Source organism: Notechis scutatus, chromosome 4 (genome assembly GCF_049901735.1).
Source record: "Notechis scutatus isolate UNSWTSFEM ecotype Mainland chromosome 4, rNotScu1.2, whole genome shotgun sequence".
Lineage (NCBI taxonomy): Eukaryota > Metazoa > Chordata > Lepidosauria > Squamata > Elapidae > Notechis > Notechis scutatus.
Window position 1 is genome coordinate 108,075,958 of NC_142012.1, and position 19,112 is coordinate 108,095,069.

Consider the following 19,112-nt stretch of genomic DNA (forward strand, 5'->3'; position numbering starts at 1 on the left):
ATATTTATTTATTACAAAAATGTACATAGCCGTACAACTGTCTCGGTGACTCCATGCAACTTATTTAGGTTTTGATGAAAACTTGTGACAGGAAAATGCGAGGCTGCAGCAATTAGATCAGTTTCACCAATAAGTTAAACTCTGCAATTCAATTATCACATAATATATTTGCTTGAGAAGTCCCATTCAGAAACCTGACTATTATTTCTCTTGTGGAGAGATGGAGTTGACATCGCTCCATACCCTGGAGTCTATTCACTCCCGCCTCAAAAAGAATTCCTCCACCTTTCTTTAATTCTTGGCCTGACGATTTCCCTGCATCAATTTGAGCTCCCTAGATGTCAGCTGGAAGCTCTTTAAAAGACAAAAACTACCTCAAGCAGAAAAGTAAAGAGACGCAGAAGCGATTTCCCGCCTTTTCTTCGATGGTCGGGAAAGCCATTCGGAGCGCTGGACACAACAGAAGTCCCTCAGCGTGACGCAGAAGCAAGGAACTTGACAACGGTAGGCGTGGCAACCAGAACTGCCTCCTGCATCTTTTGCTCTTCTTTTTCTTTCTCTAGCTCCCTGGCGAAGTTAACCCCCACACGCGAGGAGTCATCGGAGCGCTCGGCCTCAGTTTCCTCACCATGCCGAAAGGGAGGCGGGCCAATCCAAACACCACCCGAGATGGTATCTGGGTAAGGAAGGTGGCAACGGTCAGGCCAGAGTCCAGCTCATTTGGTCGATTTGGCACATGGAGGCAAGGAAGAGCCCTAACCTGAAGGAGAGTCGGTCCGCGAAAAAAAAGACATAATAGATCCCGATATAGGGGTGCCAAATGTTGCTTCGTCCAAGGAAAGATGTCTCTGTTTCGCCCTTCGTTTCTTTTTTAATCCCGGTCTCTGGTGTAAATACAGAAAGATTCCTGTCTCTTGCACTAAAGCACTAAAAGCGAAGTATTGCCCTCTGCCTCGTTGCGTGATTTAAGGAAAATAATTTGAAACTTTATGAAACAATTATAATTCGCAAAGCATATGCCTGGGTTGAATAGATTAAAATATTAAAATTAATATGGAGATAAACTTGTCCTCTCCCCTTGAGTTTGACTAACAGCTTGTGTGGTGTAAAAACTTATAATATCTTGCAGGAAGTGATTCTTTTGGTCATCCTTGTTTTGTCACACCAGATTTGTGAGAGAAGAGCAATCTATAGTAAATGTTGCTCTGACTGCTTGGAGAAAAGGAGGCAGAAGAATAAGGAATAATATATACATATAATATATAAATATAAATATATTGAGTATAACACTTGCAGTCTAACATAGAGTACACAAACATTTATCTGCCTAGTATTACTGATGTCTGTGCAAAATGTTACCAGTTAAATCACCCCCTCCAAAAATGGTTTCCTAAACCATTCTTCATTTTTATTTGAAGAAAGTATAATTGTGATGTAGAAGCATTGTATATAATAGTAATGCTTTTCTTTGCATACAATTTAACATTTCCTGCCTCCATCCTTTTCCACCCTCCAATTTATTGTTTCCTTCTTCATGCAATCTACTTAATTTGCTTTTTTTTTTTCCCCCTGTTCCTCTTTTTTCCCCTTTTGGCAAGAGAATGGCTCATTACCTTGCTCTCTAATGGGAGTATATGTTACAATAGAAGCAGTCACTATTATTGTTATGAAATGCCAAATTGCTCTGTGCTTTAATAAGGAACACACAGTGTTAATATAGATTATTTCTTTCATATTGAACGTAGAGAGCTATTGTTCTACATCATGCAAAATAAAACTTATGAAAGCTCTTGTTGAAAATATGTACAATGCAATCATGCTGAAGATGCACTTTAATATGTTCTTTTTTCACTTTTAATTTGGCCTTAATAGCAAGCCTCCTTGTCAAACATGCTTGCCCTTTATTCTTATGAATTGTCTTTTTTATTCCTATAATAATACTTAATTGGTTGCGTATTGCACTAAGGGATAATTTGTTCAACATTATTTAATTGAATAAAATTGGCTGAATTCACACAACATTTATACATTGCTTTTTGTTCTTTGCTGTTCTCACAGTTCTCTTTGAGAATCTCATCAAATCTGCCTATCCACATCTTTATGAATCTTCCATTCCATTCCATTCTCTTTGTTCATATATTTGTTTGCAATCCTCATTTATTCTCTCTGTATGACCAAACGGCTTTAATGTACTTCCTTTATACTAGTCAATCACTTCTATATTTAATCCATATTCATTCAGCACCCATTCATTCTCAAGAATCTTTTTGTTTTACCCTGCACACTTAATTACCATATTCCCACTATATTTTTAAGTTTCTTCTGACACATATTTTAAGTTTCTTCAGACACACTCAACTTCTAGATATCATTCCCACAAGGTGGCTAGATGCACACAAAGCCGTTTTGTTTCTTTCTACTTTCGTTCATTTCTTATGAGTTAGCGGTTATTACCTACTATCTTTCTACCAGTTTTACGCATATATATGTCTGAGTCAATATCTGATGCCAGTTATGCCTTCCAGCTTCCACTGTTTAGTTCCATTGCTAGGTAACTAGATCTTCGGTTGCTCTGAACTCTAGCAATTAAACAACAGATTGGTGTATAACAAGTCTTCCCACTCAGGACTGCTAACCTGGCATGTATAATTGAAATAAAGCCTCTCTCTTTCTCTCTCTCTCTCTCTCTCTCTCTCGTTCGTAAGTATTGTATCTGTTTTTAATTTGCACATTAAATCAATATTGAGTTGGGCGGCTTTATTAACATACCATAGTACAGAAATTCATGTGGAGTCCTTGATGTTCTTAAAAACTCGTGTTTGCTTGCAGACTTTTCATTAACCTAATAGTTAACATTCTCAATTCTAAAGAGTGTGAGGTTTGCTCCCTATTTATCTACAGTATCTTGCCCTGCCAGTATTGGTAGAGGTGTGATTTTCTCCTTAGTAGTTCTTTGACTAGGCTATTGTTTTCTGCTTGATTGCTTTTCTGGGATTAATCTATGCTTGTCTGGCTATTGGTTACTGTATAATATATTTTCTGTCTTTTTGTTTCATTCTTGGCTTATTGTTTTTTTTTAATGGTGTTTCATGGTTGACTTTGTCCGTGTGTTGAGAGTTTAAAAAGTTTTGATCATGTCATCTGACTACTTGGTGTTCATTGATGATCTGCTGGTCTTCAGCCTGTATGTCCTACATAGTGACAGTTACAGTTCTTACTCTGTTGTAGGTGACCCCTCCTCTCCCCATCTCCTTCGTGCTTTCCCTCCTCCCTATCTTTTAATTGTACTTTTTATTTATTGCTATATCATTTTAATGTCTATTGGCTTTAATGTTTGTACCTTGCTGAGAGTTGGGGTGAACTCCCATCCTTTGTTCATGTCCTATTGGAGACATGAAAGGAGCCCCCAATTGGGCTTCCTCTAGGCAATGATGATGTCATTAACTAATCCTTGGTGCTTCCAACATGAATGTGATGTGCTCTGTTCAGAGCCCCCTCTAGATGAAATAATAAATAAAATAGTTTTGTTCAAATCCAATCCACCAAGAAGTGTATATGTGTGTGTGATGTATTAGCATATTTTATATATCATGTAACTTGGAAAATAGAAATTATTTATGTTATATTTTTATAAAGTGAAAATAGAATGAGATTTTGCTTCTATATAGAGCCTCTAGGTGTTGCTGTAATACAAACAATAAAATACAGATTATAAAATCTCATGTTCATTTTTTAAGTATTGATTTGTATAGATTATTTTGTTTGTGTTTTGCAGTTCAAACAGTGTGGACACCTGCAAATATATCCAGAATCTCTTACAGCTACAATGCAAAAGCAGATATTTAATATAGATCCCAATTGTCAAACTGAAAAAAATGTGCCACTGGTGTACAAAGAACGTGAGAAAGTAAGTATTTTTTTCAATTTTTCCAATGGTCCAGCTTACTATAAATACAAATCTAAGTTTATTTTAAATTTTGAAACTTCTCAATTTTAATTTGTTGCTAAGTCGGTACTGGTATGGTAAGACCAGTGTTTTCTCCAGCTGTTTGTTTCTGGCATTAACAGATTTTCATTTACAGTATAACCTATTTTGGAATTTCAAAATTGATGCAGGATTTCTCAGACTAGTCAAAGTCCTGGGCTGTTGTAAGCGCATTCTCTCTCTCTCTGTTGTAAGCGTGTTCTCTCTCTCTTTTTAGCTAATCAGACTTTCATAGGCAAAATGGCAGCGCTATCAAAATTTGTTGCTTAGATATTTCTGTAGTGGAAAGAGCAAAATACCAAATGAGTTTTGAGAGATGGCTAAATCTCACGTTGATCAATATAGCACCTGGTTGCAGCCATATGCATAACTACCAATCGTAGCAGTTTTATTTCTTAATTATGTAGTTTTAATCACATACCGTCACACAAATATTTATCATGGGGGAAGGCACTGTGGTACAGTGAAATTGATAACCCTTATATTAAATGTATAATTCTTTTTAGCTGCTAAGATGGCACTTGCCAGTAAAATGTAATGAAATTGTGTTTATCTCAATGTTACATTCCTGTTTATTCAGAACTTTCACCTCATGACCTAGAGTCATGTGCCTGTGCCTTTTAACAAATACAGTAAATTAAAATAAATCTACCACAATCTGGTTTCTTTTATAGTATACCTTGGTGATATTAATAAATATTACATTCGCTTATTAGAAGAATACAAATTAAAGTCATTTTCTCCATATAAACTGTCCTTACACTCTATGCAATTGTAAGGTGACAGTTTATATAGACATTATTTTCCCAAGCAAATATATCTGTCTTTTCTCAAACATATGCCTATAGATAAATATGGTCTGACCTGATCACTGACATGTGCTGCAACAATTTTTGATATAAACAGTACAAATTCCTTTATGTTTGCTTCAATTTCTCTAAGGAGCCAGAAATTCCAGTTTCAGAACACTTAATCAAGTTCAGTTTGGGATGAGGTCACCATAGGCTTAACTCTAATCCCTTTATAAAATAAAAAAAATGAGGGAGAAGCAAAGACACAAAAATGCTTCAGGCTCTTGATAAAATTGTTTATTATATTTTAGATAGTGTACAAATCCATCCTGAAGAGCTTTTGTTTCTTCAAAACTATTTATACAGCACAGCTTCTAACAGAAATTGATACGGAATTTATAGGAAGGATTTTAAAATTAACCCTTGAGGAAGGATTTGTGTCTGAAATGTGCTCGAGACAAGTAATGAAATGATTTTATAGCACCTGGAGTTTTTTATTGTTCTTACAGAATCCTGAAGCTTTAGCTGAGCTGACTATTCCAATCAAAAACTGCAGTTTGCTCCGCTTTCTATTTCTATCCAAAGCAGATAAAGATTATGTTATATGGAGTGATAGAGTATGTATGTGTTTGTATCAAAGTATGGTATCTACTTCTTTGCTTTTTAATGCTGGCACATCTAATAATAACTAGTATGTTGATCAATATGCTTGATCACTCTTTTTTAACTCCTCCTGCCTCAGGGTGCGGATAACAACCTTAGATGCCTCTGTGCATAATTTGTTTCTACACAGAAACCGGGAATTAATTAATAATTAACTAACCATGGATGCAGCAATCAATATTAGCTGTACTCCCTGGCAGGCATTGCCATATAAAAATGATCAAGTGGCATGTATTAGAATTCTGCTTATTTATTTTTTATTTATTTATTTATTTGATTTGCCAATTGTTTACAAGATAATAAGTATAAATGTATACATAGTTGTGAATACATGAAATGGTTACATACAAGAAAAATAAAAGAATAGGAGAAACAATAGGACAGGGACGGTAGGCACGTTGGTGCGCTTATGCACGCCCCTACAGACCTCTTAGGAAAGGGGTGAGGTCAATAGTAGACAGTCTAAGGTTAAAGTTTTTGGGGTTTGGGAAGAAACTACAGAGTCGGGTAGAGTATTCCAGACATTGACCACTCTATTGCTGAAGTCGTATTTCCTGCAATCAAGTTTGGTGCGGTTTACTTTGAGTTTGTATCTATTGTGTGCTCTTGTGTTGTTATGGTTGAAGCTGAAGTATTCATTGACAGGTAGGACATTGCAATGTATGATTTTGTATACCATGCTTAAGTCAGACCGAAGACGGCGTAATTCAAGGTTTTCTAGTTCTAGAATTTCAAGTCTGGTGGCATAAGGTATTCTACAGCGAGTAGAGGAGTGGAGAACTCTTCTTGTGAAATATTTCTGGACTTTCTCAATTGTGCTAATATCAGATACGTGGTGTGGATTCCAGACTGATGAACTGTATTCGAGTATTGGTCTAGCAAATGTTTTGTATGCTCTGGTTAGTAGTGTGATATTACCAGAGAAAAAGCTACGTAGGATTAGGTTAACAACTCTTAATGCCTTTTTGGCTATGTAGTTGCAGTGTGCTCTAGCACTTAGATCATTAGAGGTGAGTATTCCAAGGTCCTTTACAGAGCTTGGGTCATCAACAAGATCTTGACTATTCAGCTTGTATTTTATTTTCTGATTTTTTTGCCAATATGTAAGACAGAGCATTTATTTGTTGAGATTTGAAGTTGCCATTTGTTTTGACCATTCGGATACATAGTCAAGATCTTTTTGAAGGGTAGCAGTATTGTCTGTGGTATTGAACAGCTTTACATCATCAGCGAAGAGAACAATTGCTCTTAATATGATCACAGAGGTCGTTTATGTAGAGTATGAAGAGAGTTGGTCCTAGAACACTGCCTTGGGGAACACCACTATTGACAGGTACTGGATTTGATAGGACGCTCCCGATTTTGACCATTTGTTGTCTGTTTGACAGGAATGCTTCTATCCAGTTATTCAGTTGTCCAGAGATACCATAGGATTTTATTTTTAGGAGTAGTTTGTCGTGTACCACTGAATCAAAGGCTTTACAGAAGTCTATGTAGATTGCGTCTATTGTTTTGCCCTGGTCGAGTTGTGTCGTCCATATGTTTTTGCAGTGTAAGAGTTGCAGATTACAGGATAGTTTTTCCTGAAACCAAATTGTTTATTGGAGAGTAGGTTATTTGTCTCTAAGTGAAGGATGATGGATTGGTTAATAATTGATTCCATGACTTTACAGGTGACGCAGCATAAGGAGATTGGCCTGTAGTTTTCAACTAGGCTTGGGTCTCCCTTTTTGAAGATGGGGATGACTGTGGCTTGTGACCATAGGTTAGGCAAGGAGCTGGTTCTGAAAGATTTTTCAAAGATTATGCTTAGAGGTTTGGCTATGGCAGAGGATAGCTTTCTTAAGAAGTAGGCACATATTCCGTCCGGTCCAATAGATAGAGATGGTTTTAGGTTGCGTATTGCTTTTTCAACATTGTCTTCTGTGAAATCGATATGTATTAGATCATTGTTGTTATCTGTGGTACGGCTAGGAAATATTGGGCATGATCCATTGCTGTTTACAAATACTGAGCGAAGAATGTGTTAAAGATGTTGGCTTTAATGGTGTCGTCGTTGCAGTCTTTACCATCAGGTCCTATCAAGGGAGGGATGGACCTTGAGTCTTTTAGTTTGTTGTTTACAAAATTGTAAAAAGCGCGGTGGAATTGGTGCTTAGAAGGTTTTCCTCTTGTTTAATGTGATAATTGGTGCATTCGGTCTTTATCTGGTGGCATAGATTTTTGTATCGGTTTTTGAAATTGGCAACGTGACCAGATTTGTTTTTCCGCCAGAGTGATCTCTTTTTGGATTGAAGTTTCCTTATTGATATGGGTAATCTGCTTTTTTGTTTTGTTTTGGGAGTTGTTGTTGGTACATATAGTTTGATGACTCTTTTGACTTCAAGTAAAAATATGTTATAATGGTCTTCAACAGTATTGCATCCAGTGAATAGAGATTGCCAATCAAGGGATGAGAGATCGTTGTCTATAAGATCATAGTTGCCTTTTTGAAGTTACAATAGGGGATTACATCATTGTGGTGATTTTTGTGTGGATGTATGTTGAGACAAAAGTCGATCATATTGTGGTCACTACTGGAAAAGGGTTCTTTAGATTGTATTCCGTAGATTAGGTTCAAACTGTTGCAGAAGATGAGATCGAGGCAGTTGTTTAGTCTAGTGTTGTTGGTTACTAGTTGTTCCAGTCCCAGATTTGTAATAGCATTGTAGAAGGTTGTGTGTATGATTTCAGTTGTACAATCATTTAGGGTCCAGTTAATATGAGGTAGATTGAAATCACCAAGAAGGATAAAAGGGTATGGGCAGGATGCAGCCCATGTTAGTAATGTATTTAGCTTGTTTACATGTTCGATGTCATAATCAGGTGCTCTGTAACATAGTAAGAATCGAATTGTGATATTTGAGGATAGTTCACAGATGATGGTTTCAGGAAGGGCAAACTCCTGGGTAACTTGGATATTTTTTAGATGTAAGGATTTTTATAGAATATAGCAACTCCACCTCCTCGGCGATTTTCACGATCTGATCTGTAAACATGATAGTCTCTTACTGTGGTAATGGAGTCGGGAGAGAGATGCATTGAGCCATGTTTCACAGACAAATATAATGTCGAAAGTTAGCCATATTTAGGAGGAAGAGAAATTCAGGTATTTTATTCACGAGGCTTCTTGCATTGAGTAGTTTGCATTTAAGGCCGGCAGTAGTTGGAATTGAGGTAGTTGGGCGTGCGTGCCTAGTCTTGGGTGATGGTGGATGGGTTGAGGTAGGGTTGTGGTTGAGGGTAAAAGCTGAGTATTGGGTTGAGTGGTTTACTTTTGATACAGTCAGCATGGTAGTCAATGTACAGGTCCTTCTCTCCATTATCTAGACGGTTTTTGAGTTCGATGCGGAGTGCACGGAGCGGGCACGTTGCTGTATGGTTAGGTCAGGGCGGCAACGGAGGTTCTTATGGATGGTGTTGGTTTTGGCGAGTGAGTTTATAGTATAAATGAATTTACGTTTGCTTGATTCATTTTTGCAAATGACCCTGCACAAGCGTGGGGCCACAGAGCCATCTCTATTTTTGAGCTCTCGGTCAATGCGGGAAATGTCAAGTATTTCATCAGCGGAGATGGTTGATGCTTGATAATTTCTGATGATGTTTCGGACAGTTGTGATGTCATCATTGACATTGATGTCTTCTAGACCAAATAAGATGGCGTTTGGGCGTTTCCGTTCACGCTCAACGGCTTCTCTGATGAGAATTGGGATATCAATATTTGTCTGGGTTGTGTTTATTTGTGGATTGGGTTGTGGATTGGATTGTGGTTGATTGGTAGAGATGTGGTTAGTAGCTATTGGATGTTCAGGTTTTTGCGTTGTGTCCTTTTTTTCAAGGTTGGATATTCTTTCTTTTACGGCGTCCAGGGATGCTACTATGATGTTGAGGGATGTTGTAATGGTTTCGATGGTAGGGGATGTTTCAATGGTTTCAATGGTATCAACTCTTTCAGGCAGATCCAGTTTCCCACTAGTTGCTCTAAGTTCCTTTTCATTTATGTATGCATGCCATTTTTAGCTGCTCTTCAGCCTAAGCCCTCACAGTAGCTTTCAGAATTGAAAAAAGAAAACAGGAAAATATCTAACAGACACAATTGCAAATCAGATATTTCAATAGACTAATATAAAGAGACCATAAAATAATATGTAGGTTGATATAACATATCCTATAAATGTCTATTTAAGACAAGTAAAGCCCATTTCATTTTACATTACTTAATCCCCAAAAAGAACAATAGATTTGCAGTATAAACTATTGGTTAGGTTTGATTAAATAAGAAATCTGTTACTTCATGTCAAAAAGAATGGCAGGCAAAATTCTCAGCAGAATCTCATCTGCCATCATCAGGCTTCTGTATTGTGTCCGTCTGTGGGTCAGACTTTTACAGTGGTTTCAGATTTAAATTTGGGGCAGCCTATTGCTGTGCTAGAATGGTTTTTTTTTTTCATCCTGATTGGTTGGGAGTCTTGGTCTGTGTTTATTGGTCTCGGAGCCTGCACTCACAAACAAAAAAATCTCCACACCACAAGCCAGGCAAACACCTGGGCACAAACAGATCCCCCTGATACCTCCAGCTCAAACACACCCCAACCAGGCACCCAGATGAAACCCAGCTTCCTAACTAATGATAGCCGTCCATTTACCCGAAGCCAAGCTGCACTAAAGGCCTCCATTAAAGTAACACAATGCTGCCAGCCAATCAAGATACAAAAAGAGCCAAAAAACAGACAGAAGATATCAGAGACACCCATCAAGCAGAACACAGCAAACTCCGAGACCAATAAACACAGACCAAGACTCCCAACCAATCAGGATGAAGAAAAAACCATTCTAGCACAGCAATAGGCTGCCCCAAATTTAAATCTGAAACCACTGTAAAAGTCTGACCCACAGACGGACACAATACAGAAGCCTGATGATGGCAGATGAGATTCTGCTGAAACGTTGCTACAACTTTAAAAGAACTACAATGACGTGGGAGAATACCCGAACCAAGCCGAACACCATACATGTAAGTACCCGCGAAAACTATATATATTTTCTGAGGTTCTCGCGGGTATTTGTATGTGGATCTTTGGTTATTCGGGTTTTCTCCCGCGTAAGATTGGAAGTATCTAGGCAACGTTTCGATGAAGTCTCATTCATCATCTTCAGGCTTCTGTCTTCAACTCTGTGCTTCTCAGAGTTGAAGACAGAAGCCTGAAGATGATGAATGAGACTTCATTGATTGGAAACAAATTCTGTGGGGGTAAAACACCCCTAACACCCCTCATACCACAAAGTGGCTTCTGCTGTACAGCACAGTGGACTTGCCATGGTAACCATTTCACAGTACTCCACAAGGGGCTCCCTCTTGTGGAGGAATAGAAGAAATTGTGACGATGTGCAGGAGACAGTACAACAGCGTGAGTCCCGACTACAGATTTCCTGTCTAATACAGATTGGAATAAATAAATATCTGGGCAACGCCCAGTTATCGGCTAATATTTTATAAAACAATGGATTTTCGCTTAATGGTGTGAACTTATTCAAAGTCAATTATGGTTAAGTAACCCAGAACTCAGTGTATGAACTTTGCTTGGTTTAGAAATTATATTATTTTTTCATTATCCAATTTTGTAAGCCAAAACTAAGTAGACTATATTATGGAATGCATAATGTCTCACCTTAATGATTGTAATGAACAGTTGCTTTTTTAGAAAGGAAAGATTGACATGTTAAGAAATATATTTAACTATAGTTTTAATCAGTGTAATGTTTTATAGTATGTTTTCATAGAGAAGGAGTTTATTTGTGGGAAGGAAAGACATTTTTAACCTATAATATCTGAGCAGTTTTGCAGTCTGGTAGGTGTTCTGCTTGTAGTAATTGCAAGCACACTTTAGGCATATTGAGTAATAAAGCAAAAGCTAGGCATTTTTGTGAAAATCATTTGGTTTATACTTTATTGGTTTATCAAATGAATGATCTTTTATTGCTCCAACATATATTTATTTATGTTATAAAATCCACTTCTTTGTGTTTTAAAACCATTGTTTCTTGTCCTATGTCCTGGAACAAATCTGAACAATTCTGTCCCATCTTTTAAGTGACAACCCTTCAGATATTTGAAAACAGTTTTCATATCTCTTCTGTTCTTTAACACATCCGGTATCTCTACTTGCTCCTTAGTGGTTTCTCTCCAATCCCTTTATCTTATTCTCTTTTCTCTCTGCATATTAGTCAATGCTCTTCCTAAAATGTGCCCAGAACTGGATGCAGTAAACTAAATGTGATCTGATCAAAGTAAAATAGGGAAGAATTATAACTTGATTTAGTTTTGGATTCTGTATTTCTCTTGAAGCATCTTAGAATTGCTTTTGATTTTTGGAAGCTCATGTTCAACTAATGATGTATCAAGATAACCAGATTTTTACTGCATATATTGCTGCTGAGTTTGATCTCTTCCCATCTTATATTTATGATTTGGATTTTCCCTACTTAAATGTATGACTTTGTATTTGTCCCTTCTAAACTTCATCTTATTTAATTCTACCCATTGTTCTAGCATATACTGTAAGATTCTCCTGATTTGTGATATTGTCTTCTAGGGTGTTAATTATCTCCCTTCTATTTTTTGATAGTCATACAAATTTAGGCTCTGATCCAACTGATAAATATTTTAAATAATACATCTGATCCTACATCTGAGTTCTGAGGTACACACTTGACAATTTCATACAATAATTAGTAATGGTTCTAAAAAGCAACTGAATCTTACACACTTGTTCTTTTAAAGATATGACTTTGCATGCAAGGAAGAGATTAAAAGCAGCACATATAGAAAGTGGTACAGTACTAAAGTTTATTAATTGGCAATAGGAAATACTTAATAGTAGGAAAGAAAAATGCAGGTTTTCAAAAGGTTTTTACATGGCTTTCTCTTTTTTGCAGTATTTCATAAATTACAAACAGTTAAAACTATATTGGTTACAAGTAATATATTAGTTTCCATTATTTGTAGTCTTACATCAGGTACACTTCTGAGAGGAATGGAGCAAGATCAGTCTTTGGAGACAAATTTATATGGGAGATTTTTCTTAGTGCAGCTGAAATATAAGCTGCAAATTAAAATAGCTAATTGTGTGTGCCTCCATTGCTATTCACTTCAGAATTCAAATCCTACTATGATATTTTTAATATTTGTAATACAGGACCATATATATGTAGCTTCGCAAGCAAGATCATCAGAATGGAATGCATGTTTTAGATCTGTGTATGGAATAGGATATTAAAGACAATATCTTCTTTTTTCCCTGAGATTTTAATTTTTCCCCTGGATTCTGATATGGCAAGTTTTCAATCTAGAGATTGCAGAAATGTTTATTGATCTGGGATCATTTAAATTAAAGAAACAGAAGGATCTTCCCTGGACCGGGCCCGGGGGGGGGGGGGGGGGGGGGGGGGGGGGGGGGGGGGGGGGGGGGGGGGGGGGGGGGGGGGGGGGGGGGCCCCCCCCCCCCGGGGGGGGGGGGGGGGGGGGGGGGGGGGGGGGGGGGGGGGGAAGAAAAGGGGGGGGAAATGGCATATAAGGAAAGGAGGGGCGTGGGGCGGAACTGAACACCGTTAGCTGGAATTATATAAACCTTTCATGTCTGTGAAATTGGAACTTAATTTCCTTTGTGAAGTATATACAGCATATTCACTGAATTGTAAAAAAGCAAACATGGGGAGTGAGCTGAAAGATGAGATGAAATACCAGATCAATTATTGACCTCTTGACTGAAATAGCAGCAACTAAGTAATAATAATTCTGCTATTAATTAATATGGGATTTGTTTTATCAATGGTTGGATAAAAAGGCATGGTAATATAATAGACTAGATAATTTTGTGATAGAAATCTAATAGATTGATATAAAACATAATATATAAAACATGTATATATAAAACCACTGCTTGAAAGTATAACATAAATTTTAAGATAAAACTTGGAACATCTCGTATAAAATGATGGAATAAATAGTTTAGTCATGGATGATTAATAACTGATAAATAGATAAACATATGCTAGTTTGATAATGTTAGACTGATATAAATTGTGAGTAAATGACTACAAAAGTATAGCACAAAAGATACGTAACCAACTGACACTGTATGTATATAAAATGGAAGAGGGTTTTATGTTTTTGTATGTGTATGTTTGTGTTTAAAAATAAAAAACTTTATTTAAAAAAAATTCTGCTATTAATGATGCTTAGAACAACCTATATAATTACTCTAAAATAGTAAATCAGCAGGTAGTACTGAATGAGGTTACCAAGGAAGAAATTGGTTGCTTGTAAAAAGATAAAGAGCTTTTTCAAAGATTACATGCAGTCAAGCTGCACCTTTTTCTATTTAGGGAGTAAAAGGTATATATTAAATATATGAAACAGAAAAATTCCTGGTCCTGATAGCTATCCTGTTGAGTGATATAAGAAATATCTTGATCTTCTTTCAGTCCTATATTGCTGGAGATTTTATTGTTTATTTTATTTATTATTGCTGTGGTACCGTTTTCCCAATTTCATACAAGTTGTTGCCAGAATTTGTACAGTGAACTTGGCATGTCGATTACAGAAAACATGATTTTTAGTTGTCTATTGTGCCATCTGATTTTTTATAAAAGGATGACAAAGCCCAGATAATATTGATATTTTAGTTACACATTCAGAAAAAAGGGAGTCCAGAATTTCATTGCATGCAGAAAAGAACTTGTGTATGGTAGAGATGAGGTTTTTGGACAAGCTTAGGCCAAATATGGATTTCCATTTTCATTATTTGGATTATAGAGGAATTATTAATTTGTCATTTGTACTTCTTTGTATGGTTTGGTGCAACAACCCAACAGGACGGACTTCAATGGATAGTTAGGACTACGGAAAAAACAATTGCAACCAGCCTGCTTTCCAATGCAGACTTGTATAATGGACAAGCCAGAAAGTGGCTGAGAAAGTATTTACAGGCCCCTCATATCCCAGACATAAACTCTTTCAACTCCTCCCCTCAGGATGCCACTATAGGGCATTGCATGCCAAAACAACCATACACAACGACAGGTTTTCCCTCATGCCATCATTCTGCTGAACACTTAATTACCACAGCACTATCTTGTGTCTAAGGATATTTACCCATGTAGTAGGGCTGTATTATAGTATTCTTCTTATCTTTCTTATTACCTTGTCTACTATTGGTATTTTACGATTGTATTACTTTGTTGTTTGTATGGACACTGAGAGCTTATGCACTGGAGACAAATTCCTTGTGTGTCCAGTCACACTTGGCCAACAAAGAATATTATTTATTGTATTTTATATTGTACAATGCCCTTTATATGTTTAATTTGATATTGAATCCACTAACCTGTCTGAAGGACATTCTAAGTATTAAAATTGTTGAATTAAATAAAAATTATGAATTCTATATATCAAAATTTAATGATACATCACAGTAAATTGTCCAATCAGTTTTAGTAAGTTTCCTAAACATGGGGGGGAGAGGGGAGAGAGAGATTGTAATATGTATGTATGTATGTATGTTCATTAGCTCAGCATATTAATTAGCTGAGTAATGCCAATTCTTTAAAGAAGGACAAAGAATGTCACATTACTTACAGTCACTCACATCCCATTGCCCAAGACAAGCTTTTACAGAACTTTGCTTTCAAATAATGCCAATAGCTTATTTCGATAGAACATAGAGGCTTACCAACTGTACTGTGTTTATACATCTGTAATAACTTGAAGGTGGAATATCTTAAAAATATTAGTTACAAAAAATTAAAAATGTATTGGTTCCAAGTGTTTGTTGTCCTTTAATTCCTAACACAACCCTGAGAAGATTTAGATACATTGCATTTTCTGGTCTATATTCTGGTTATATTTTGAACACCAAAAATATTCTTTTTTCAGGTAAATACACTGCTTGGCTTATTTAATTCTATGATTCTAAATTAAGAATAATAACATTATTAGGGTCTTATTGGAAAGTAGAAATGTGTTGACTTTGTTTCAAAGAAAACTAGAGTTTTCTTTGCTTTTGTTTAGTGAGGAGAGCAAAACCAAGGAGATGGCAAATAATAAAATATAACATGCATCCATATGTTTTCTAGATTTGGGATTTAGTCCTTTTAAATACTTAATCTGCCATTTAATATATAGTATCAGTGTTTTGTACTGAGCTCATAAATCTCAGGTTGATTTAATTAAGAGTTTCCTCTTGAAGCTGTGTTTTTATTAGCAGTGGACTCAGTAGTAAGCCGCTAAAAGATATCTTGAAATTATTTTAGTAATTTGTTCCCATAAAAATAAAGTTGATTTAATTCAATAGCTCTGCAAGCATAAGATGAGATTAAATTAAATTCTGTTGTTAATTTAGTGTACATTCTTTACTAATAGAAAAAGTAGGTTTGTATCAGACATATTTATATATATGCATATAATTTTAATTTCTGTAAACATGAAAACTATGACCCTATGTATAAATATGCAAGACTTTTTTTCATTTTCTTTTAGAAACCAGTAAATACATTTCCATTTTCAATCCATGACAATAGACATTGTTTATTGTCTATGGGAGAGTATTTAGATTCTGTAAGTATTCTGTTTTAATGGTATTTTCTTTAAAATACTCTTTAATAATTCTCTGTAAGGTATGTAATGTACTATGGAAATGTTTAGATTCATTCTGTATTACAGAATTTCCTTCTTCTAAACTGAATGGCAAAATTGATGACAGCTTATTGAAATGTTATGCCACATAACTAAACTTGATTATATATCAAGTTATAGGCTGTTAATTTTCTTTTGTAGAAATTTAGGTATATTAGGGCAATTCATATTTCCCCAAAATTTGAGACATACTTGAGCAGGACTGTCAAACTGGTGGTCTGTGAGCCAGATGCATCATGCACAGGCCACACCCACCCTGGTTCTGCAGAGGCAAAAAATGTCACAATATGTCACGATACATCATGTGACGCGATCAAGTTTGACATCCGTGTACTAGAGGATCTTTATTTAGTTCTTGAAAATGCAGAGACATATGTATACAGATAGTCCTCAACTTATGACCACAATTGAGTCCAAAATATATGTTGCTAAGTGAGAATTTTCTTAAGTGAGTTTGGCCCATTTTACGATTTTTCTTACCACATTTGTTAAGTGAACCACGGCAAATTTTAAATTAAGCTTCCCAAATGATTTCGCTTGTGAGAAGATCGTAAAAAGTGATCACATGACCCTGGGACACAGCAGCAGTTATAACCAGTTGCCAAGCATCTGATCACATGACCATGGGGATGCGGCAAAGGTGGTAACTGTGAAAAATGGTCATAAGCCACATTTTTCAGTACCGTCATAACTTTGAACAGTCACCAAACAAACTATTGGAAGTTGAAGACTACCTGTACTTACCAGAACTGCTTTGCACTCTTTAGTTAGAAACATATACATATTAAAAATGTATTACCTGCATCTATTCAGTAACGAGTGAAGGAATTACACATTTTCACATTTGAGGAAAAGAGATTGGTCTTGCCAAGATACATGTTTTTATGAACATGCAGTACTTCTACTGCCCTTCTACTGCAATGAGGTTGCAAGAACTTACTTTTGCTAAGTATCAGATGAGAATGAATTTGAGAAATAGTTTGTAACTAATTATCAACAAGCTAGCCAAGATCTTTTAGTAAAGTCTTTCCTGATGGTGCTTTAACATAATACAGAACATGCTATCTTAAATATCATTCTAAAATAATGCTTTCTCCTCATTTCTTTTAGGGACTAGGAGTAAGAAAATTTCAAGATAAGCGTCAACACTATTCTCAAAACTACTATTTTTTGGCCCATGAACAAATTCCTAGCAGCAATGCCTACCATTCTGTTTATCAGACTTCATTTGTCCAATATCCAGATATTAAACATTCCATTCTAGGTCGGTATCCTAAAAACCATATTGATAAATGCATTGCTCTACATTCTGCACCTAAGAATGATTACATGTGGTTTTCAAAACATTACACTGGTTCTAATCATATAGCTCCTACAGAGGCTACTAAAAGCTCAGAACCTGAAAAACATTCAGCGGCTGAAGAAGAAATAAAATAAATCTTCAGGTTTTCATAATAGTAAAGCATATTTCATGTAGGACTTAAAAATGTTTTTTAAAGAAAGATAAGGGATCCAATCTTTCTCTGAAATGATTTCAAGAATCTAAATGGCATTAAAGTCATGACAATTGGATGAATGGTTGTATTCATACACTTTATTTTCCTACAAGATCAATGCTGTCATAGGAAAAGCAAACTTTTAATACTGCTTTGAATATGCATTTAGTTTTCCCATCTCAGGGTAAATATTAACTTGTTTCACTTCTTATTGTGACTTCATCTAGTTACTCCTATAAAGTAACTATAATAATAATCTGCTCATACATACTAAATGGACTATTCATTTGTCATAAGCAGACATCTTTAAAGCTATTTTTAGGCTAGGAAAAAATGGGGAAATGGTACTTCAGTTCTCCAAGATGGAGGAACCTGTTTTGGCAGATGCACAGAAGTCCACACGCAATGGTCACTGTCACCCCATTAAGGTATGTAGCCTCTGAGGTGCTTGAAGTTATGTTTACACAACTGTTTCATATACATGAACATGTAAATTTAAACCTGATTGTCTATAGTACTCAAAGACAGAATATCCCCGATATTCACCCAAGCAATAATTGTGTAGTTTAACAGGGGAAGGGGTGAGGGGGGGCTTATGCAAGAGTTAAGGGGCAGACATAGCACTTTGAGACGTTGTAAATAAGAGCCATTTACAGAGAAGGTAAGTACTTACCTTTTAACCAGAGCAAATTGCCACTGAGAATAGCCCGGGCAGAGAAATCCAGGAATTGAGTCCAGGATTATAACCAGATGTTCAGATTGTCTGGCAAGGAGACAAAAACAAGAAGCCAATGGCATGCCAGTCCTGAAACAGGAAGCAGTTTCCAACAACAACTCTTACATAGCCCTGGTTCCTGGCATAACATAATTAGGGAGTTATCTCTTGAGGAAAATAGCTGACTACTTCAGTCCTTCCCTTCATAATTGTTGATATATTCTTGGACTAGGATTCTGGATCAAGCCCCCTATGATTTGAGTTAGATTTCACCTGTTCTGGTTCATTGACTCTGAACTGCCGCAATTGTCTGATTGCCTGATGGCTCCCCAGTCTGTTAGAGCTGGTATCAGGTCTCCATTTTGAGCCACAGGTTTATAGAAGGCCATAACACTAGAGATGAATCTTAAGTTTGCTCTCATCTCTTACATAGAAAGCATAAAGGGGGATTGAAAACATGGCAATAAAAGTCTTGAAAACTATGATCTGTATGATAGGAAACCTAAGGCAAGAATGAAGTGATGGAAGTAAATATAAATATCCCGAATAAGAAAACAAAGGAAGTGTGGATTGGAAAGAGGTTTCAACTAAGATCATTGTGAATTGCCCAAAGGTTTTCCATGCCTACTTGAAGTTTTCCATGCCTATTTGAGATCTTGAAGGTTTAGTTAATAAGACCTATCAGTTACATTGTCTTCCCTGATCAAGACACTAATCCATGGACATCACT

The 19,112-nt window shown here is 36.3% G+C and overlaps 1 protein-coding gene across 1 annotated transcript; it reads left to right on the forward strand.

The window, feature by feature from the left end:
• Positions 1–564: 564 nt before the first annotated feature.
• TEX36 (testis expressed 36) lies at positions 565–17,743 on the forward strand. The gene is made up of 4 exons (XM_026667233.2): positions 565–680; positions 3,776–3,907; positions 16,016–16,093; positions 17,282–17,743. The coding sequence occupies exons 1-4, from the start codon at positions 630–632 to the stop codon at positions 17,606–17,608; spliced, it is 588 nt and encodes a 195-aa protein (XP_026523018.1). The 5' UTR covers positions 565–629; the 3' UTR covers positions 17,609–17,743.
• Positions 17,744–19,112: the final 1,369 nt, after the last annotated feature.